The sequence below is a fragment of the Camelina sativa genome, chromosome 9, assembly GCF_000633955.1.
Source record: "Camelina sativa cultivar DH55 chromosome 9, Cs, whole genome shotgun sequence".
Classification (NCBI taxonomy): Eukaryota; Viridiplantae; Streptophyta; class Magnoliopsida; order Brassicales; family Brassicaceae; genus Camelina; species Camelina sativa.
This window is the reverse complement of record NC_025693.1, coordinates 28,937,690-28,956,374: the sequence shown is the minus strand read 5'-3', so window position 1 is coordinate 28,956,374 and position 18,685 is coordinate 28,937,690. Positions and strand designations below refer to the sequence as shown.

Genomic DNA, 18,685 nt, shown 5'->3' with positions numbered 1-18,685 from the left:
ACAATAATGAATGTTTCCTTCATCATAAGAAAGGCTTTGTGGTAATTATCACCGTGTAGAGAACCTCTCCCTCGTCTAGAGGGTTACAAGAAACCGTTTTGAGATTACATCACAGCAGTACAGTAAGGACTGTAAGGTGAGGAGAACGAAACGGAAACCTTATCTTTGCAGTTGCAGACATGGCGGGTACTTCTCTACCTTCATCTCTCCTCAGCCAAGGACCTTCGTTACTCTTCTCTACTTCTTCGAATCAGGTCTCTGAACCCAAATGTGGAGTTGTGGTAACATCTGGGAAACGTTCTCTTGTTCGTTGTTTTGCTAAGAAGAAAATAAGTTTTGTGGATCAGATTCTCGATTATATCGAAGGTATCTTCAATTTCACTGGAATTTGGTTTTAAAGGTGAAGCCTTTTTTCTGAAACAAAAAAAAAAATTGAGACTTTGTACCATACTGTTGTGTGTTTTCTCTTGTTTTAAGGCGGTCCGAAGCTTAGGAAATGGTATGGAGCGCCTGAACTTCGACCAAAGGATGGATCTTTAAGTGGAGACGACGATGAATTTAAAGGTATTAACCTAAAAGGGTTTGAATTGGAATCTCATCAGGACTTAAAACATAACTCTTACATATGTTATTTGGAATCCATGAAGCAGAGGAAGAAGAAGATGATCTTGATGGAGAAAAAGATGCTGTTTTTGTAACGGATGGAGACAGTGATTTGGGTCAGGTGTGTGTTTTCATGGTTTCATAGAACCATTATATATTGGATGCAGCATGATGAAACTGAGAACTGTTAATTCTTAGCTGATGTAGATGATTATACTGCAACTGATTGTGAAAGGAACTCGGATTAAAGCACTTGTGAAGGACAAAAGAAAAGCTTTAGATGCTTTTGGAGCTTATGTTGAGGTTGGTTCACTGAATATATATAGTACTCCTAGTTCTGTCTCTTGTTTCTGTTTTATAGTACTCCTAGTTCTGTCTCTTGTTTCTGTTTTACTTTGACAAAACATTCAATTACTGTAAATCTGTGAAGTTGACGTCTGGAGATGCAAGCAACGAGCGTTTCTTAAGGAAAGCTTTTAAAGGTGTTGGTGCAATCATATCCCCAACTGTATGTTTTAACCAAACCCTTCATCATTCGTGTTGATCTGACTTTGTACATTTATCTAAAACATTAAGCATTTCATTCTGTACTTCAGGAAGGTTTCTTGTCTAATGTCAAGAGTTTAAGAGGTGTGAAACATGCAGTTCTCTTGTCTCAGGTAAGGATACATACATCTCCATGACTTTACCTTCTTCATACTTGGTTTCTTATTATAATTTGATTAGGGTCTTGTGTCTGTGAGATCATGGTTTAATGAAGCTGCAGTTGTCTGTCTATGAAAACAGCGGTGGTATTCAAGCTATGATGAATAGCAAAGCGAAAAAACTGGCAGAGCAAGATGAAAAGGCTGTTATATCTTCGAATGTTCCTTATACAATCATAAGAACAGGCAAGCTGGAGAACAGTCCTGGAGGGAATCAAGGCTTCAACTTTAGCGAGGTAAATTCATCCAATACAAGAAAAAACATGTGTTCACTTGACTGCTTGGTTTCAACAACATTTTTATGAATGAAACAGGGTGCTGCAGCTAAAGGAAGCATAAGCAAGGAAGATGCAGCTCGTATATGTGTTGAAGCTCTAAGTGTGATCCCACCAACAGGGTTAATATTTGAGGTAGATAAACAATCTTTGCTTTTCTAGGAATAGATCGTTATGTTCATTGATGTTGCTTCCAGTACAAATGATGAGGCTTCCGTTTCGGTCAGGTTACGAGTGGAGAAGAAGTTGTATCCGACTGGGAAGGACAGTTGATGAAAGTGATGCAGAGACAGAGTGAAAAGAAGTAGTAAGCTTCAAAGTTGAGATGAACAGAACATCATATTAGTATTATACATCATCATTGTCTGTCTTTACAACATCTTTCTGTTGATGTAGATAAGAAATTATTTCCTTTCATATTTGACCTGGGTCTCAAGAAACTTTGAAAGCCTTCAGAATCATAAGTTTTTCTCCTCTTGTACGCATCAAAAATTATTTGTTTTCATTATCTGTAAGATTGAGCAACCATGAGAATCATAGAAAGAATGATATGAACAGTATGGAGGCCCTACCATTTATGGTTTTCATAAAATATCCAAAAAGAAAATTGATAGGAAAATGGATGTGAGCCAAGAAATTGATTATAAAAAGGTGAAGTGAACCAAAAAGTTTGGCTGGATTCTTTTGTCCAAAAGCCAATGAAAACAAATAAAGAAAGGGGGGAAAGAAGCTTTGTGTTGTAAAACAACTTGAAACTTGTGTAAAAATGGAGAAAAAAAGATAAGGAATAATAAAAAGTACCTAACTAAAGTTAAAACTATAAGTCTCTGTTCTGTTGTCTTTTTGACTTTAAGGATCATGCAAGCAAGCACAAAGGCAACGAGGATAATCATCTTCTTTTGCTAGATCAGACTTTAGTACAACTTTCATGTCTTTCTTTTTCTTATTTTGATTCGAGTATCAATCTTACTTTATATGAACATTGCTAAATTTTGAGTTTCTACAAACAAGATATGGTTTACATGTAAATTCTAGAACCAAAGAAATCACACTGCACAGTACACATTCATTTGTGAGAACCCCTTTTGAAGTGCATAAAGATGATTAGAGAATTTGATTAGTCCAAAGGTGTAATTATTAACTTGTCATAAATGCATCAGTTGGTGGCAGAACTTGAATTTCAGAGATATGTCAAATCTAACAAAAGAAGAAAAATTCTTTTATTACCTCAGAATCAAAAGACATAAAACATTATGTAGATAACAATTTCAACAGAGATTACAGGAAGCAAAACTGTTGAAGAAGACCCTTAAGAAAAAACACAATATTAATGTTCATATTGTTGGACAACAACAACAAACATTGTCACTCCTTAATCCACAATCAAATTAGCTTTTGAATCTACAAAATCATCAAGATTGTTTTTTTTAACTGTTGGTTATGTTGTTACCCGGATCTAAACCTCTTCTGGTTGTTGTTGTTGTTGGCCTTGCCATCAGATTTAAGTGTCCCTGTAGACTCCCCTTCGGATGAAGCATCAACCGATCTAGCGAAAGAATGAGAGAGATCACCATAAAGACTAGCCACAGTTCTGATATTGTTATTGAGCTCTCTAATCAAACCAACATTTCTACCCAAGTGATCAGCTTGTTTTGACTCGTGGTTCTGATTGATCTCGTTGATCAAAAGCCGGTTTTGATCAAGAATGTCTTGAACTTGAACAAAGCTCTTTTGAAAATTCTGCAACAGTTTACCATCCATCTGGTATCCAGAATACACATCTCCTTCCATTCTTGATTCCATCAAAAGCTCAAATCTTGATTGATCTACAGAACAAAAAAAAAAAAAAAAGGCAAATAAAACTCACATTAAACAAGTGTGTTTAGTTTCTTATTCCGTTGACCTTTTCTATCATAAAGCTCTTTGATCACTCACATAAAGATTCTACTTTTTTCCAGTAACACAAATCAAAGATAATATATATATTTTTTTTTGCAGTTACATTTCAATCTCAAGAACCCTCAATTTTTAGACTAAACACCAAACACGTTTTGAGGAAAAGAGAGATCTATATATAGATAAAAAAGAAAAAAAGGAGAAGTAAGTAAATAGCTATTCTATAAGTAGCCTTCACCTATATAGTGAGATAATCTCAACAAAAGTAGAAACCGATTCTATAAGATTCATAAAAAAAAAAAAAAAAGTCTTTATAAAATTTTTGAAGACCCAGAAAACAAAAGAATCATATCTATTCTATGAACTCAAAAAGCAAAGCTTTTGAAAAATTCAGTTTCTTACCTTGAAAAAAAACAAACAAGCTCCGTGAAGAGGTGGTGGTGACACAGAGAAGATGAAATCGAGATTTTATTTTTTTTTCTCGGGAAATAAAACTAAGAATCTTTATATTTTTTCTTGTTTATGGAGAAAATAATATGACAATTATTGGAAAGCAAAGAGAGCAAAAAAAAAAAAAAAAAGGAATCTACTTGTCGTCTGTAGACAAACAGTTTGAGACAGAGAGAGATTTGAAGGGGAATATTTATACTATATAAATGTTCTTATCTTTTTTATATATAGGAATAAAAGATTTTTTTTTTGAGTGTTGTTGTTGTACTTGCTTGGCTTACTCTCTGCTGCATCTGTAATTTGCAGAGTTATGGAGGTTAAAGATATTGTGCCACTGTGTCAGTCAGACATCTGGATCAAAATTATTTATTTTTTTGACCCGACCCGTAACTTTTGTTTTTATTCTTTATAGTGTCAGTAGTGAGGTCGGACAAGGGGACTTAAAATCTATTTTTTAACAAATTATATGAAGTTAGTATTTAACATGTAATGGGTCAGATCATTTAACATTTAAAATTATAGGTTAGAAAATTTCACATATGAAGATTGGATAATGAAAAAATTTTAAGTTATAATTTTTTTTTTTTTTGGTTAGATTTGGCTGAAACTTGAATTAAGCACCTTTTAATTCGAAGCTATGATATAGGAGCAAGCCAGAAAATTCACACGAGGAGAGTATTTTTCTTGGGCTGGCCTGAGAGCTTCTTGAATGTGTGGGCCGCAATGTCATATCGATAAGCAGTAAGCACGATGGTGGTCTGGTCGATGAAGTAAATAGAGTTAGATTTTTAAGGTCCTGGTACATGCTCACGTACCAAATAAAATGCAAAGATCACCAATGTCAATATCTTGTTAATGCACCATGAACCCCCCCCTTGGTTTTCACCAAAAGTTCCATTATATATATGACCTCGGGAAACAGTTTTATATATGAATTCAAAAGTTATATTACATGTATGTTTTTTTTGTTATCAGCTTGGTCAAATTATATAAATGCTGATTGGAATACAAGTTGTTTATCCCAAACCCAATGCATTGTAAATTGTGATTTGGCAGTTTGTTTGGACATACAATACTTGTTTTACATGTTATAATCCTTTAGACCGGTAGTTTTGCTTCCAGTTGAATAATTTTTTTTGGATCAAATACGAATATATTATTGGTATAAACCATGTATAAAATTTACTACCGTAAAAAGGAAAAACTACAGCAGTAGAAGTTAAGGAACAACACCTAAAACAAACGAGATAATCAAATTGTTAAGAGTAGTTGGTGCTTCAATGTTTACACCATGTCCAATTTCCTTCAATACCTCTAAACTCGAGTTTGGCAAATTCCTGTGTCAAAGAAAAATTATGTGGCAAAAAAAAAAAAAGATTACATAATAATATACTAACAAAATTAGAGTATGGAGGAGGTTAAACTGAGAGATCCTTTATTATGACTTGAATTGTTATACTATAGAGTTAAGCTATCATCACTATTCACTCATCAAATATTATTTACCTATGTAGACGACGCCCATGCTCCAAAGGAAACACCTGATCCTTGTCACCCCAAACGATCAACGTTTTCTGTGAATATTTAATCAACACCAAAATAAATAAATCGATCATCAGTTACTAATTATTCAGTTAAAAAAAAAACTGTTTTATTTGATCAAATGACCTGTGATATTGCAAAGAACTCTGACTCCTCTTCTCTTTCCAGCAAATTCTTAGCTAAATCTAAAAGTTCTTGTCGATTTGTCTCATACATCACCTAAACAAAAAAATTGAAAACTTGTAGGGCTTATTCTGCAAAATGTTTAACATCTGGATCATTTTTTAAATAAAAACTAAATTACGGGACAGAGTGAGTAATTAACAAAAAGAAACAGAACTTACAGAGATGAACTGTGAGAGGATAAAATCTGGAACCCAGTCAAGAAACCTAAGACCTGTATTCATGGAAACCCTAACTAACAACCTCAGATCTCTCGGATTACTCGGTACCAAAATCTCCGATACATCTCCGCCGTGTTTTTTCATCTCCGTCATCTTCTGCTGCTGCGTAAACCCGACTCCACTACTCACAATCACAAGTTTCTCAATCATCTCCGGCCAAATCTTCGCGATCCGGTACGCTACGAATCCACCGTAACTAATCGAGTAAACCGACAAATCTCCTCCGTCGTCTTTACCACCACAACAACCAAGCCTCTTCAAACCTCCGACGATACTCCTCGCCTGAAACTCCACGCTCCGATCTGTGTTTCTCGAGTACGATCTCCCGAAGAAAACGAGATCAGGGATGAAGAGATTAAACGATCTCGACAGATCCGTGACCTGAGGTATAAACTGCCATTTCGAGTTCCCTCCGTAACCGTGTAACATGAGGAGGTTCGGCCGGTTGATTTTCCGGTGGCCGGAGATCCAGAAATGTAATGTGGTTTCACCGTCGTTTAAATCGACGGTGATGGGGCGTAGATCGCAGAAGATTAGGAAATATAAAGATAAGAATGTATCGGCGAGCTTGATCAGAATCGGGTAATCGAAATTGTCGAGTAAACACCAAATGAGGCTCTTTAAGAGAGTTATCGCGATGCCGATGGCGCGACGGAGGATTCGAAACATGAGTTTCATTGACGCCATTAGAGAGTTTTGTTTGGTGATGATGATTCTGAGTAATATGGTTGTGGTTTGTGCATGCATGTGTGTTTGTCTGTTAGACCATTCGCATTCGTGGTAGGTATCTCAACCAGTTTCTCGTTAATTAAAAACAAATAAATGATAATAAAGGTAGAGAGACTCTTCTCGTTTTTACCGAGACAGAAAGAATTGGTTATGGTTAAAATTAGAAAAAAACAGAGCCGTTTACTATTTCTCCCGGTTTAGTCCGGTCTGATTTGATTGACTAATTCTTTCCCGCCGAAACGTTACTGATGGGCCAAAGCCCTATTTATTATAATTTTGGGCCCATAATTCATACAAACGCACAATGGTTAAGTACTCTCCCACACATTGTTTAGTGACACTGACATATATTAGCCAAGAAAAAGAAGGATCATTCCAAGAATCTTTCTTAGAGCTTTTTTTTTCTTGTTTTGTTTTGTTTTTGTCGACATCTTTGTTAAGCTTCTTCTGGCTGTCAAATAGTGTCTTTTAATGGTCCGTCACATGTGCCATTGGTCCACATTACATTACGACACATACGTATCCACATCTCCTCCTCGTATTCTCTACGTCAACTTTACCCAACTTGTGACAAAATCTTTGGCACTTGGCTCATAACTCCAACTACCCTCAAGTAAACGAGTTTTTCTTATCTTCTTATGGACGTGATTTGCGCTCTTCTACTTACTTGAGCGACAAGTTAATTCTGCATTACGCTTTGATATCTTTTAATTTGCCTCCTCTGTGTTATTCTCAAAAACTCTGAAAATTTTCATCTGTAATTAATATCAATGTCTACATCATCCATAAAATCACTAATGATGCGGAACAGGCAGGCAAAGAAAAGAGGCGTTTTGTTTGTTTCTAAGAGTGGTCCTTGTTCTTGGATGTCCATACTGGTTTCCAAAAGCTTATCTCCGTCTTTCGAATGTTCACCACACAGTTTATCCACCAGACTCTCTATATAAACGCAGAGGAGAGAAGTGAGAAGAGTAGATAAAAAAAAAGAAGAAGAAGAGAGTTATTCCTAAACCAGTCATTCAAAATGATGCGCATTATCTTCCTCTTATCTCTTCTCTTTGCTCTATCCAATGCCTCAGTTCAAGACTTCTGTGTCGCAAACCTGAAACGTGCTGAAACCCCTGCGGGTTACCCATGTATTCGTCCCATGCACGTCAAAGCCAGTGACTTTGTCTTCTCAGGCTTAGGCACTCCTGGAAACACTACAAACATCATCAGTGCTGCTGTCACGCCCGGTTTCGTTGGTCAGTTCCCAGCTCTGAACGGTCTAGGCCTCTCTACAGCTAGACTTGACCTAGCTCCTAAAGGTGTGATCCCAATGCACACTCACCCTGGTGCCTCTGAGGTTCTCTTCGTCCTTGAGGGCTCTATCACTGCTGGGTTTGTCTCCTCCTCTGCAAACACTGTCTACGTGCAGACGCTTAAACCAGGACAGGTCATGGTTTTCCCACAGGGCTTACTTCATTTCCAAATCAATCAAGGAAAAGCCAAAGCTGCAGCCTTTGTCACATTCAGCAGCGCTAATCCGGGTCTCCAGATTCTTGATTTCGCACTCTTTGCTAACAATCTTCCCACTGACCTCGTCGTGGGTACTACTTTCCTTGACCCAACTACAGTCAAGAAGCTAAAGGGTGTTCTTGGAGGAACTGGTTAAAAAAAGACTTGGGACTCCCCTTGACTAAAACAACAACAAACACCTCTTCTTCTTCTTCTTCTTTTTTTATCTTTGATGGATTCTTGTCATCTCTGTTTTGTGTTCCTTGTAATTCTTCAAAACCTGTCAAGATTATTACATTGTATGTGAGTTTTTCATTCAAGATCCTGAGTTGGTCATCATATCATTAGCTAAAACTTAACCATTGACTTGAGTGAACCCTCTAATTAGGAAAAAGAAACAAAAGAATGCTAACTTTAAGGACCAGACTCTCACATGGGTTCAGTGGTCCCAACTCCACAAGTTTAGATCGGTCCTCCCCCAGCAATTATTATTCTATATGATATGTTTGACATTAACCCATTAGAACCATACAAAAAGGAGACATCATGTGTGTATGCTAAATAGCTAACTTAGATCTACAGCCTGGAGCTGGGAATTAAAGAACACATTTGACAGTTTCTTTCAAAAAATGTATCACACCAAATCTAAGAACTTTGATAAACAGAGTCATCCCCATCTCTCCAATGAAACGACTGGTTCAAGACTAAAAGCAGAACAACTACACAATACTCAGATGTGATCTAAACAACAATATTGAGTTGCAGCCACTAAAGACAATAAAAATTTACAGATTATGGAAAAGAGAAAAGGGATCAAAATTGAGATGACTCACTTAACTCCAACTGCGATACTCATTTAGTGTTGTTGTAAATCATTGATCTTGCGGAGAAGCTGACTTCTTTTGAAAAGCAAGAAAGCAGCAACAACTACTTGTAAAGCTGCAGCTACACCGGCGAAGAAAAGCCCCACCGTCTTTCCCGTGTTCACCTTCTTCTTCCGATGATGACGATGATGGTTCCTTGACTTCTTTCTCTGTCGCCATTTTTTTCTTCTGTGGTGATGATGCTTCTCGTGATTCGCCTGCTTGTTACTACTCTCAAAGACCCTTACTGGAGGAGGAGGCGGTGGTAGAATCTTGTGATTGTGAGTCAACTAAGATAGAAGAAGCAGAGATGGAGAAGAAGACGAAGAAACAGAATAAGAAAAGTCTCAAACTTTGTAATGGCGGTTCCATTTCGCAGAATCGAAAATTGGGATTGAGAGTTTCAAAATCTCTGAATCATGAAATCAGGGTTTCTCGATTTGAATAGCTGCGTGTAATATGAATCGATTTGAGAACAAAGAGAAGTGTGAATCTGAAGAACGTGTAACGTTAGAGGATCGTTCCTGGTGTGTTCTTACGTTTTAAATTAGGGAAGATGGAACGAATGAACCAAGAAGAAGAAGAACCACTGACGACGACAAGTGATGAATTTTTGATAGTGGGCCGTTTTGGATCTCTTCTTTTAGTATTATTTTATTAATTAAGGCCCATCATATATGTGATTGCAGATGAGTTGTATTATTTTTTTGGATCCGCAAATAAACAAACATTAAAAATGTGTTCATGGTCACACTATACAAAATGCGATTGTATAATAATCTCATCTGCAATCATATATGATGAAAATACTAATAAAACAGTTGAATTCAAAAATGTGTTTTTTTATAACTTTTTATTGAATACTACTTTGTAATAAGTTTTCAGCTATATATATATATGAATGTACTTAAAGGTTATTGATGGGGAGAGTTCTACAAAACAAATATATTGTTAAACTTTACAGTAATAATTGAGGGAAATGTGCAGGGGAGAGAGTGAAGAGACACACGTAAAGTAGATTCTGATGATATCATTTATCTGTGACTGTGAGGTATATGGAGCCGATAGCTTTACTCAACAACTTCGTCATCAACAAGATATTTAAAGCAATTTGCATACACTGTACTAACTACTAACATACACACTTGCAGACATATATATATAAAATTATAAACTAGTAGCTAGCTATAGTGCTACTCGAATAATGTGTGCATGTGGCCAAATTGCGTCGCATATATGAGAAATTTGGATTTTCTTTTTTTGGAATTTAATTTAGCCTTTTCCCTAATTATTAGTAAAACATGTATTTCTTAATTAGTTCTTACTATGATCATAAGTGCACAATGTAACACACATAAGTATATGCATGGGATGGAACATTCACGCATTTATGTAACATGTAATCCACCAAATATAGTAATACGAAGGTTTGGACGGACTCAATCGATTATAAGTTAGATTCAATATATAGTCAATATTTTATATTTATGTAAGCAACAATTCAGATACGACTGTAAAAAAAAAGTCCGAACCCTTAATATATCACCTACGCTGCTTACTATAATTAACTAGCTTGATAATGATATACGTGTTGATAAATCATAATCTTGGACGGATTCGACTATAAATTTAAGTTAAGTTTCACTTTGTAACGCTATTTCTTTAAATACGACCACGACAGAACTCAGAAGAAGGCACATAAATTGAGGAATTAATGGCCTCTCCTTGACTTTGTCTAATTAATAAATATCATAATCAACACTTTTGTTATGGAGTTTAAATAGTAGATGCATTAACTGTTCAACTGATTTTCAAAAAGAAAAAAAAAATGTTCAATTGATTCTATGTCGAATAAAAACAACAATTTTCATTTTCAGTTCATGCCGAAAATAATAACATTACTATCAAAGGATATCATATATAGTAATCCTGGATTCTGATAATGATAACCTATAATTTGCTAAAAATGTTGTATATATATAATATATAGGCCTAACTTTTAAACGTTTATTAAACCATAATGATATATTGAAAAGACTCATCTAACAAACCGCGGGAAAAGAAGTCTCTCCGGCGAGAAATTTCATGGTGGTCGTTCTTGTCCGGAGGGAGAACCTTTGGCCTGGTCGGTATTGGCAATCGCAGAGCTTGCTGAACATATCCTCTTCACGTCATATCTGTTTATATCGAAATTGGTTACAGCGTTTAAGCCTCTGAATTTTATTGCCGCGATATCATAAGCCTCTGCTGCTTCTTCTTGCGTGCCTTCATCAAAGTTGCGATATAAAGTTAATAATTAATAACAACAATGTATAATGTTATATATTCAACCATTTATATATAGAAGTGGTTTCATACTAAATGTGCCAAGGTACAAGTCCTTGTTTCCAGCAACTCTTCCGATTCTAGCTTGCCATCTTCCATGTTGATGATGCCTGCATGCATTATACATCCATGATCATAAACATCCTCTAATGCTATATACATGCTCAATTGCTCATAATTAGTTTTTTACAAGGTATGTCCAAATCAAACCTTGTAACTCCTCTGTAAACGGAAGCTCCCCTAGAAAACCCACTACTGTTCCTATATATGGGAATTTCATAACAAAGCTTTGGTTATAAGTATGTAACTATATATGTATATATAGAAAGCCTATAAATATCAAATATTGCAAAGAGAGTGATGTTTTAGGTTGAGTACTAGTTATACCTCCTCAACATGGCAACAAATTCTTGCCTATTCATGTTATCGAGTTCCTCGATCTCCTTTTCGTAATTACTTAACTGGATAAAAAGAGCATCAAAACACTGATATTAGTTACTAACCAACTCTAAATGATTCCATTATCAAATTAAGTCAATAAAATCGTAAATTAATTACTTCAAGATCCAAATAAGTAATTACAAATCTGGTATGTTGCATGAGTGTAACATATATAAAATAATGAAGGATTTAGAAGTGGAAGGAGCTAGGGACCAGATCAAACTCACAGAGAAATTTAAGTGAGTGGTAGGACCCCAATACTTCAGAGCCGCTAAATCATAAGCCCTCGCTGCTTTCTCCTCCTCATCATACCCTCCTGTTATATTTTATAGTTTTCATTAAGTTATCATATACAGTACGTATACTTGTTTTTATTTTTCTTAAAGAGCTTATTTACTTCAGACCATAACTAGGGCAACACGAATGCGACAAATGGATCCAATGCAGAATAGGTTGTGAAAATTTAAGTTTTTGACTTACCAAGATACACTGTGATTGATCAAGAAGGGAATTGGAAATTGCAAAAAAGAAAGAAAAAAAACTGTTAGTCAAATTATTGATGATAGCATATTTGAATCGGAAAATGTACGAATTTATATTTGTTTTTGTTTTTGGAAAAACCTTGTCTTCCTTTTCTTGTCTGTCCCTCTTTCTTACAGCTATTATCCCATAAGTGAGCTTCATACCTCCCTGTCCATCTATGCCTGTATACACGCACAAATATGTTTATATATGTGTCGACACAATCACTTTAACTACAAAATAAATGACATGTATACATAATTTTAGCTAGCATTCACATTTTTATTACGTGTAAGTTTGAGGCATCCTTATTTAATAACGTAACGTACGTACCTTGTAACTCCACGATACTGCGAAGTTCTTTGTCCTAAACTATTAACCGATTTCCGAGGAACTGTTTCCTTCACCACCTGAGATTTACCATCCAATCTCTTCCGCTTCTCATCTACCTTAACCGGTTCTTCCACCGGCACAGACAATACATTTGATTCGTTGATCAAATCAGAACAAGCGCCATGGCTCAAAGCCAATGATAGCATCGAGCCACTGGTGTTATAGTAACCAGTCTCTTCGTTACTCAACTGACTAATAGTATTGCTCGTACCACCCTCTTCAGTAACGTAAGTATTTGAGAGTGGAAATGTTGGAGTGTCTTGCCTTAACCAAGATTTGAGATCCGAGACCGAACCAACCCTCTCAAAAGCTCCATAATCAAGGACTAAGTTCGGGTATTGTGGTGTAACTTCGGTTTGTTCGTGGAGGAGGTAACCGGGTGGGTACAATTCGTTAATCACGGTGGTGCAATTGATATTGGTTTGGTTATGGTTCATAGGATACTCGGTTTGATGAGAGTTTGGCACTTCCTCGTCATGATGATGATGGTGATCAAGGTTAATATCATATCTCCCCACTACACAAAAATAGAAAAATGAATATCGTCAACAGTGGCCAAGCCAACAAACAACATATATGATATATTTTATGTATAAGTAATACCAGAAGGATGATGTGTGAGAGGATCGGCGAAGAAGAGAGACCCATCTGAACCGTTGTGCCTAAGTTCTTCTTCGTCTTTTTCTTCTTCTCTATCGCAAGTTCTCAAATGAGGTGTCAAAGAAAATCCCAACCATTTGTTCATCTCTCTCTCTCTCTCTCTCTCTCTCTCTCTCTCTTTCTCTCTCTCTCTCTCTCTCTCTCTCTCTCTCTCTACCACACTATTTAGGGTTTCGTGTTTTATATGATTTGTAGTGTTATTATTGTACATGTGAATATATATTGTTTTTTCAAAGTCTAGACATTGATATATAGATGTAGGCAAACAGATTATATTGAACAAAAGTGGAAAATGCGAAATCAGCAATTATATATAGACTAAAGACAAAACAGGTGGCGGTGAAGTTTTGTCGTAGCATGAAAGGAAAAGAAGAGGAGGTTTCTCTCTCTTACTCTCTCTTATTACACCTTCTTTTTTGGGCACTTGCATCTGACTTCTATAGAGTATTGTGCCCTCTTTCCCTCAGATCTTTTCGATGTTTACCATATATGGATACACATGGCACATAAGAGTTTTAATTTATGCATTTAAGGTTTGATTCTCTTTTTTTTTTTTCTGCTATAGAATAAGCACGATTACAAAGTTAATAAAAAATCGGTACTTTCTTTTTCGAGACGGGCGAGTAATTGGGAGTAAAAACGAAGTGATTTTTTCACTACACAAACGAGGTAAAAGAAGTTTTGAGTTTTAGATTTGTAGTTGAATAAATCAGTTATACTTCTTCATAAATAGAAGGGCGTTTACTAGAGTTCTCGACCAAAAAAGCACGACATGTCTCCATTGGGCCATTGGAATTTTTTTTGAAAAACTCAATTTCAAACAGAGTAGCTTCTCTAATCGCTAAGTGTAACAGTTGATGGCAGGTTAAACTCGTATGTTGCAGCAGATCACCCACCTCGGTTGAACCACGTTTTTATGGAAGAAAGACCTTCGCTATCTGTTTGATCTTGATATTTTTTTTGGTTAAAGGTTCAGCTCTATGACTTTTTGTAAAGGCCTTTATTTATAGGCAAATTGGTTGTGGCTGTAGGAAGGTAGCGCGGTGCTTCAGGTGCATAGGTTTAGTTCTCTATGGCTGAATGTAATTATACCAAACCAAACTCTTTGCTCTAATATAACATCACTTGATCAAAACAAAAAAAGAATCAATCAGTTAAATTGAATAGTGCACTTGCCGAGATTGTCGGGAATGATGTATTCTTTTGTGTTTGTATAGTGTCGAGACATATGTGTATTTTTGTTTGTTGTAGTAATATAGATTAGCAATATTGTCCAAGAAAAAAAAAAGATTATAATCTGTCAATCAAAATGACCAACAATTTTTATGATATTATTAGAAAATAAACTTAAAAAATATATTTTATTTAAAATATATTTATGATAACAACATAATACAACTTAACTTCGAGTATTACAGAAAATTTTAAACAAATTGATAAATTGATATACAACTAAAAAATGATTCATATATAAAAGTCACTACAAAAAATATGGGTATTGATAGCAGAAAAACATATCGCAGTTTTCGTAAGTGTTATCGTTGATAAAATTTTAGAAATGGAGCTCTATAATGACGCTTTTAAAACGCCAAACATAAAAATATGTAAGCGCGAACCAAAAATCAGTATTTCCGCCAAAGACTTAAAACTTTTAGTAAAACTGACTCTTTTCCCTCTCCACCCGCGAGACTTAATAAAATTTTTAGAAAAAACTTAGACTGAAAAAAAAACCATTAGTCTCACTTCATCGAGCTCTCCGCCGACGAGTCGACGACCGTCCATATTACCGCAGTTCACTGGAAAATCTTCATCAAAGACGAAGCTCCTTTGTCAGTGAGATCTTATCCGCCGACGAAGCTCCTCTGTTAACAATCTTCTCCGCCGACGATTCGCATTTCAGTCGGCTTGCTTGTTTCATTAGATTTTTCGATTCAGTGTTTTCTCAATTAGGGTTCTTCTGATTTCAAGTTTAGATATGTTTTATTTAGAGATTTCATAGTTAGGGTTCTGTCTTATTTAGAGATTTGAAGTTTAGATCTGTCTTATATCGAGATTTGTCAGTAATTTGGGTACTCTATTTGCAGGTTTTGGTACTCGCGGTTTGGAGGAATTTCTTTCTGGATTTCACCCAATTTCAATAGGTTAGTCCTTCTCAGTAATTTCTTTCTGTACTCGCGGTTGTGTTTAGTTAAACAAAACTTTATTGTGAATTTGATTGTTTTGTGGATTGCACATATTTTATGTTTCTGCCTGAATCATGCTGGTTTTAATTACTGAATGGACGGTTCTCAATAAGGGTAGCATATAAAATGGTGGAGAAGAGATGGGTTCATCTATGCATGTAATTACTTTTTTCATAAATAAATTATATGGTAAGTGGTTAATTTGTGCAGTCTGATTTAGTTAGTTTTGTTTTCAATGGCATGTACTGAAGGACTGATCCTGCTTATGAGATTGGTGCTTTAAATTTTGTTAAGAAGAGGTTACTGATGCTATAGGAGGATCTGATCAGTTGGTAATATGCTCATGTACGGACTGTCGCAATGTTGATCGACATTTAGGCAGTGTAGTAGTAGTCACATAGTAAGCAAGGGAATAGACGAGGATTACAAGATACAAAGGGAGTGGTATCATCATGGAGAAGTGGTTTCAGTAGACAGCAATGTTAGTCAGTGGAATAAAGAGGTTTTAGGGTTATACAGAGCTGCTGAATACTTAGATGAAGAGTTAGCTGCTTAGTGTCAATTAGTGGATGATGCTGAGGGTGAGGCCGATGACAAGAAAGAGGACGAGTTCCTTGCAAAACTAGCTGATGCTGAAACTCCTTTATACCCTACGTGTGCAAGTCATAGCAAATTATCAGCCATTGTTTCACTGTATAGAATCAAGACAGAAAATGGCTGGTCAGACAAAAGCTTCAATAATCTTCTAAGGACTTTTCCAAGACATGTTACCGGAGGAGAATGTTCTACATACATCAATGTATGAAGTAAAGAAGTTTCTCAAGACTTTTGATATGGGTTATCAGAAGATTCATGCTTGTGTTAATGAGTGTTGTCTATTCAGGAAGAAGTTGAAGAAGCTTGATAATTGTCCTAAGTGCAAGGCGTCGAGATGGAAGGTAAACATGCACACTGGTCAGATAAAGAAATGTGTCCCCCAGAAAGTTTTAAGGTACTTTCCAATCATACCGCGACTGAAGAGGATGTTTAGGTCTGAGCAACTTGCGAAGGACCTGCGGTGGCATTTTTCAAACAAGAGCAGTGATGGAAAACTGCGTCACCCTGTAGATTCTGTTACATGGGATCAGATGAATGCTAAATACCCTGCGTTTGCTGCTGAACCAAGGAACATCCGTCTGAGACTTTCGACTGATGGATTTAACCCTTTCAATATGAAGAACAACATATACAGTTGTTGGCAAGTTTTGCTAGTGATTTATAATATGGCTCATGACCTATGTATGAAGAAGGAGAACATCATGCTTAGCTTGTTGATTACTGGGCCGCATCAACCTGGTAATAGCATTGACGTTTACTTGAAACCTCTAATAGAGGATCTAAACCATTTGTGGAGTAAAGGAGAGATAGCGTATGATGCTTTCAGTAAGAGCAATTTCACACTAAAAGAAATGCTCTTATTGACTATCAGTGACTTCCCTGCATATGAAAATCTTGCTGGATGCAAAGTTAAAGGTAAGATCGGTTGTCCTTTATGTGGAAAAGACATTGACAGTATGTGGTTGAGTAATTGTAGGAAACATGTATATATGTGCCATCGCAAAGGTCTATCACCAACACACAATTATCTGGGGAAAAAGACTTGGTTTGACGGAAAAGCTGAATATGGGAGGAAGGACAGGATATTAACTGGTCATAATATTTCTTTCCTCTTAAAAAATTTCAAAAATGATTTTGGAAATAAGAAAGAGAGTGGGAAGAAGAGAAAGCAGACTGCTGCTACTGAGTCATCCTCATCTGATGAGTCTGATGACACTGAGTCTGAGGAAGAGGAAAAAGACGAGGAAGAGTTATCCAGATGGAAGAAAAGGTCTATATTTTTCAAGTTGTCTTATTGGGAGGTATCACTACAAGAAATTTGACAATTGATAGCGCCTGAAAAACGCTACCGTATCATACGATAGCGGTTTGGTAAACGCTATGTCATCGCCCGCGATAAAAAGTCTGACACTTTAGATAACGTTTTTATCGTGCTATTGAATTTTGATATACAATAACGTTTTCAGCGCGCTATTGAATGTTGATAAACAATAACGTTTTTAGCGAGCTATTGAATGTTGACAAAAACTATAACGTTTTTATAACCGCCATATTTAAGTGTATACAATAGCGATTATATTTCGTTATTTTTAGACTATTTACATTTTTATGTTACTTTTTGTAGCATTCGTTTTATGCTATTTGTTTGGATTCCTGATTTACGACAAAATGAAGTGAAGAAGAAAACTTTTATAAAATAACATTAGGTTTTCAATCCAACTAACCAACATAATCCACACAATAGTTCAATAAACTTATAAACTAGTTAGCCAAACATAAACACCACACAATTGTTCAAGTTCCAAGCTAAGGCCCTAGTTTGTTTCTAACACAACTGTGTTGAACTCAAGACCCTACAATCTTATCAGTAGGCCATGCCACTGTTGTACCTAAAGCATCAGCAACACATTCCACTTCCGCACTTGGTCTCCATACTTTGGCTGTTCCAATCTTTATAATTTTAACCCATACCTTGCTAGCATTAGGTCCTAAGGGTTTACAGTGGACTGTGTCTTCCGGATTGGCTGACATGACTATACCTTCTGCAACGATCTCTCCTGAGTTTTCACAGTCCAACAACATGCAAGTCTTCTTTCCATTTGTTGAGCTGTTAGCGACGCTGCAGCTTATACTCTACCACTCAGAACAAAATTAAAGATCAACTCAAGATCATTATATAACATTTGACTAACTTAAAATTCAGTCACTGGAAATTATACCTTAGGTGATGATGCTTTTGGTGATGCTTCTCTTGAAGGTTGAGTATTGATCTTGTTAATTGGCCAGGCAATATAATCTTGAAGTACATGCTCCATCAAGTAATTTTCAGTAGTTGGTCTCCACAGATAAGCATCTTTCTTAACCACCTTATCAACCTTCACCACTGCAGCATTTGAACCAATACGAATATCATTGATCACTTCGTTTGGATCAGTAGACCATATATGACCCTCAGCAACTATCTCATCCTCCTCCACATTACAATCGTAGATGATGACCATGTCATGTACCTAAGTCAGTCATAAACAAATATATATATCAGAACAAGAAATGATAATAATACAGTTTCATAAAAATCAACCAAAATCAAAATTTTACCGA

The 18,685-nt window shown here is 36.0% G+C and overlaps 5 protein-coding genes, 1 long non-coding RNA gene and 1 pseudogene across 7 annotated transcripts; 3 read left to right on the top strand and 4 right to left on the bottom strand.

Annotated features, from left to right (window-relative positions):
- Nucleotides 42-2,090, top strand: LOC104712869 (uncharacterized sugar epimerase YhfK). 2 transcript variants are annotated; one of them, XM_010429850.2, is made up of 9 exons: nucleotides 42-366; nucleotides 478-564; nucleotides 648-724; nucleotides 811-906; nucleotides 1,034-1,111; nucleotides 1,200-1,262; nucleotides 1,370-1,543; nucleotides 1,622-1,717; nucleotides 1,810-2,090. In XM_010429850.2, exons 1-9 carry the CDS (start codon nucleotides 180-182, stop codon nucleotides 1,888-1,890), a joined length of 939 nt encoding a protein of 312 aa, XP_010428152.1. In that variant the 5' UTR covers nucleotides 42-179; the 3' UTR covers nucleotides 1,891-2,090. The 2 variants fall into 2 exon arrangements, with proteins under 2 accessions (XP_010428152.1, XP_010428153.1); XM_010429851.2 differs by having other exon boundaries at nucleotides 43-366; nucleotides 651-724.
- Nucleotides 2,788-4,189, bottom strand: LOC104712868 (protein ELF4-LIKE 2-like). Its single transcript, XM_010429849.2, has 2 exons — nucleotides 3,881-4,189; nucleotides 2,788-3,408 (listed from the first exon to the last, which is right to left on the bottom strand). Exon 2 carries the CDS (start codon nucleotides 3,383-3,385, stop codon nucleotides 3,029-3,031), a length of 357 nt encoding a protein of 118 aa, XP_010428151.1. The 5' UTR covers nucleotides 3,386-3,408; nucleotides 3,881-4,189; the 3' UTR covers nucleotides 2,788-3,028.
- On the bottom strand, nucleotides 5,115-6,634 carry LOC104712867 (lipase 3-like). The gene is made up of 4 exons (XM_010429847.2): nucleotides 5,815-6,634; nucleotides 5,597-5,689; nucleotides 5,435-5,502; nucleotides 5,115-5,265 (listed from the first exon to the last, which is right to left on the bottom strand). Exons 1-4 carry the CDS (start codon nucleotides 6,619-6,621, stop codon nucleotides 5,148-5,150), a joined length of 1,086 nt encoding a protein of 361 aa, XP_010428149.2. The 5' UTR covers nucleotides 6,622-6,634; the 3' UTR covers nucleotides 5,115-5,147.
- Nucleotides 7,562-8,420, top strand: LOC104712865 (germin-like protein subfamily 3 member 1). Its single transcript, XM_010429846.2, has one exon. The coding sequence runs from the start codon at nucleotides 7,628-7,630 to the stop codon at nucleotides 8,255-8,257; it is 630 nt and encodes a 209-aa protein (XP_010428148.1). The 5' UTR covers nucleotides 7,562-7,627; the 3' UTR covers nucleotides 8,258-8,420.
- LOC104712866 lies at nucleotides 8,353-9,573 on the bottom strand (annotated as a pseudogene).
- Nucleotides 10,786-13,529, bottom strand: LOC104712864 (AP2-like ethylene-responsive transcription factor AIL1). Its single transcript, XM_010429845.2, has 9 exons — nucleotides 13,248-13,529; nucleotides 12,585-13,161; nucleotides 12,351-12,433; nucleotides 12,210-12,218; nucleotides 11,957-12,045; nucleotides 11,676-11,749; nucleotides 11,499-11,549; nucleotides 11,322-11,398; nucleotides 10,786-11,228 (listed from the first exon to the last, which is right to left on the bottom strand). Exons 1-9 carry the CDS (start codon nucleotides 13,513-13,515, stop codon nucleotides 11,047-11,049), a joined length of 1,410 nt encoding a protein of 469 aa, XP_010428147.2. The 5' UTR covers nucleotides 13,516-13,529; the 3' UTR covers nucleotides 10,786-11,046.
- Nucleotides 13,780-14,418, top strand: LOC109126596. Its single transcript, XR_002033474.1, has 2 exons — nucleotides 13,780-13,973; nucleotides 14,159-14,418. It is a non-coding gene; the product is annotated as an uncharacterized LOC109126596 (long non-coding RNA).

What these genes read in the sequence shown, in the direction of transcription:
- LOC104712867 (XM_010429847.2), bottom strand. Translation starts at nt 6,621, where the DNA reads ATGCATGCACAAACCACAACCATATTACTCAGAATCATCATCACCAAA. An exon ending in AGTTCTTTGCAATATCACAG is followed by an intron (nt 5,503 to 5,596) that starts GTCATTTGATCA and finishes AAATATTCACAG; the next exon opens with AAAACGTTGATCGTTTGGGG. An exon ending in CATGGGCGTCGTCTACATAG is followed by an intron (nt 5,266 to 5,434) that starts GTAAATAATATT and finishes TCTTTGACACAG; the next exon opens with GAATTTGCCAAACTCGAGTT.
- LOC104712865 (XM_010429846.2), top strand. Translation starts at nt 7,628, where the DNA reads ATGATGCGCATTATCTTCCTCTTATCTCTTCTCTTTGCTCTATCCAAT.
- LOC104712868 (XM_010429849.2), bottom strand. Translation starts at nt 3,385, where the DNA reads ATGGAATCAAGAATGGAAGGAGATGTGTATTCTGGATACCAGATGGAT.
- LOC104712869 (XM_010429850.2), top strand. Translation starts at nt 180, where the DNA reads ATGGCGGGTACTTCTCTACCTTCATCTCTCCTCAGCCAAGGACCTTCG. An exon ending in AAGGCTTCAACTTTAGCGAG is followed by an intron (nt 1,544 to 1,621) that starts GTAAATTCATCC and finishes TGAATGAAACAG; the next exon opens with GGTGCTGCAGCTAAAGGAAG. An exon ending in CAACAGGGTTAATATTTGAG is followed by an intron (nt 1,718 to 1,809) that starts GTAGATAAACAA and finishes CGTTTCGGTCAG; the next exon opens with GTTACGAGTGGAGAAGAAGT.
- LOC104712864 (XM_010429845.2), bottom strand. Translation starts at nt 13,515, where the DNA reads ATGTACAATAATAACACTACAAATCATATAAAACACGAAACCCTAAAT. An exon ending in TCTCACACATCATCCTTCTG is followed by an intron (nt 13,162 to 13,247) that starts GTATTACTTATA and finishes ATTTTTGTGTAG; the next exon opens with TGGGGAGATATGATATTAAC. An exon ending in GTTTACAGAGGAGTTACAAG is followed by an intron (nt 11,399 to 11,498) that starts GTTTGATTTGGA and finishes TAATGCATGCAG; the next exon opens with GCATCATCAACATGGAAGAT.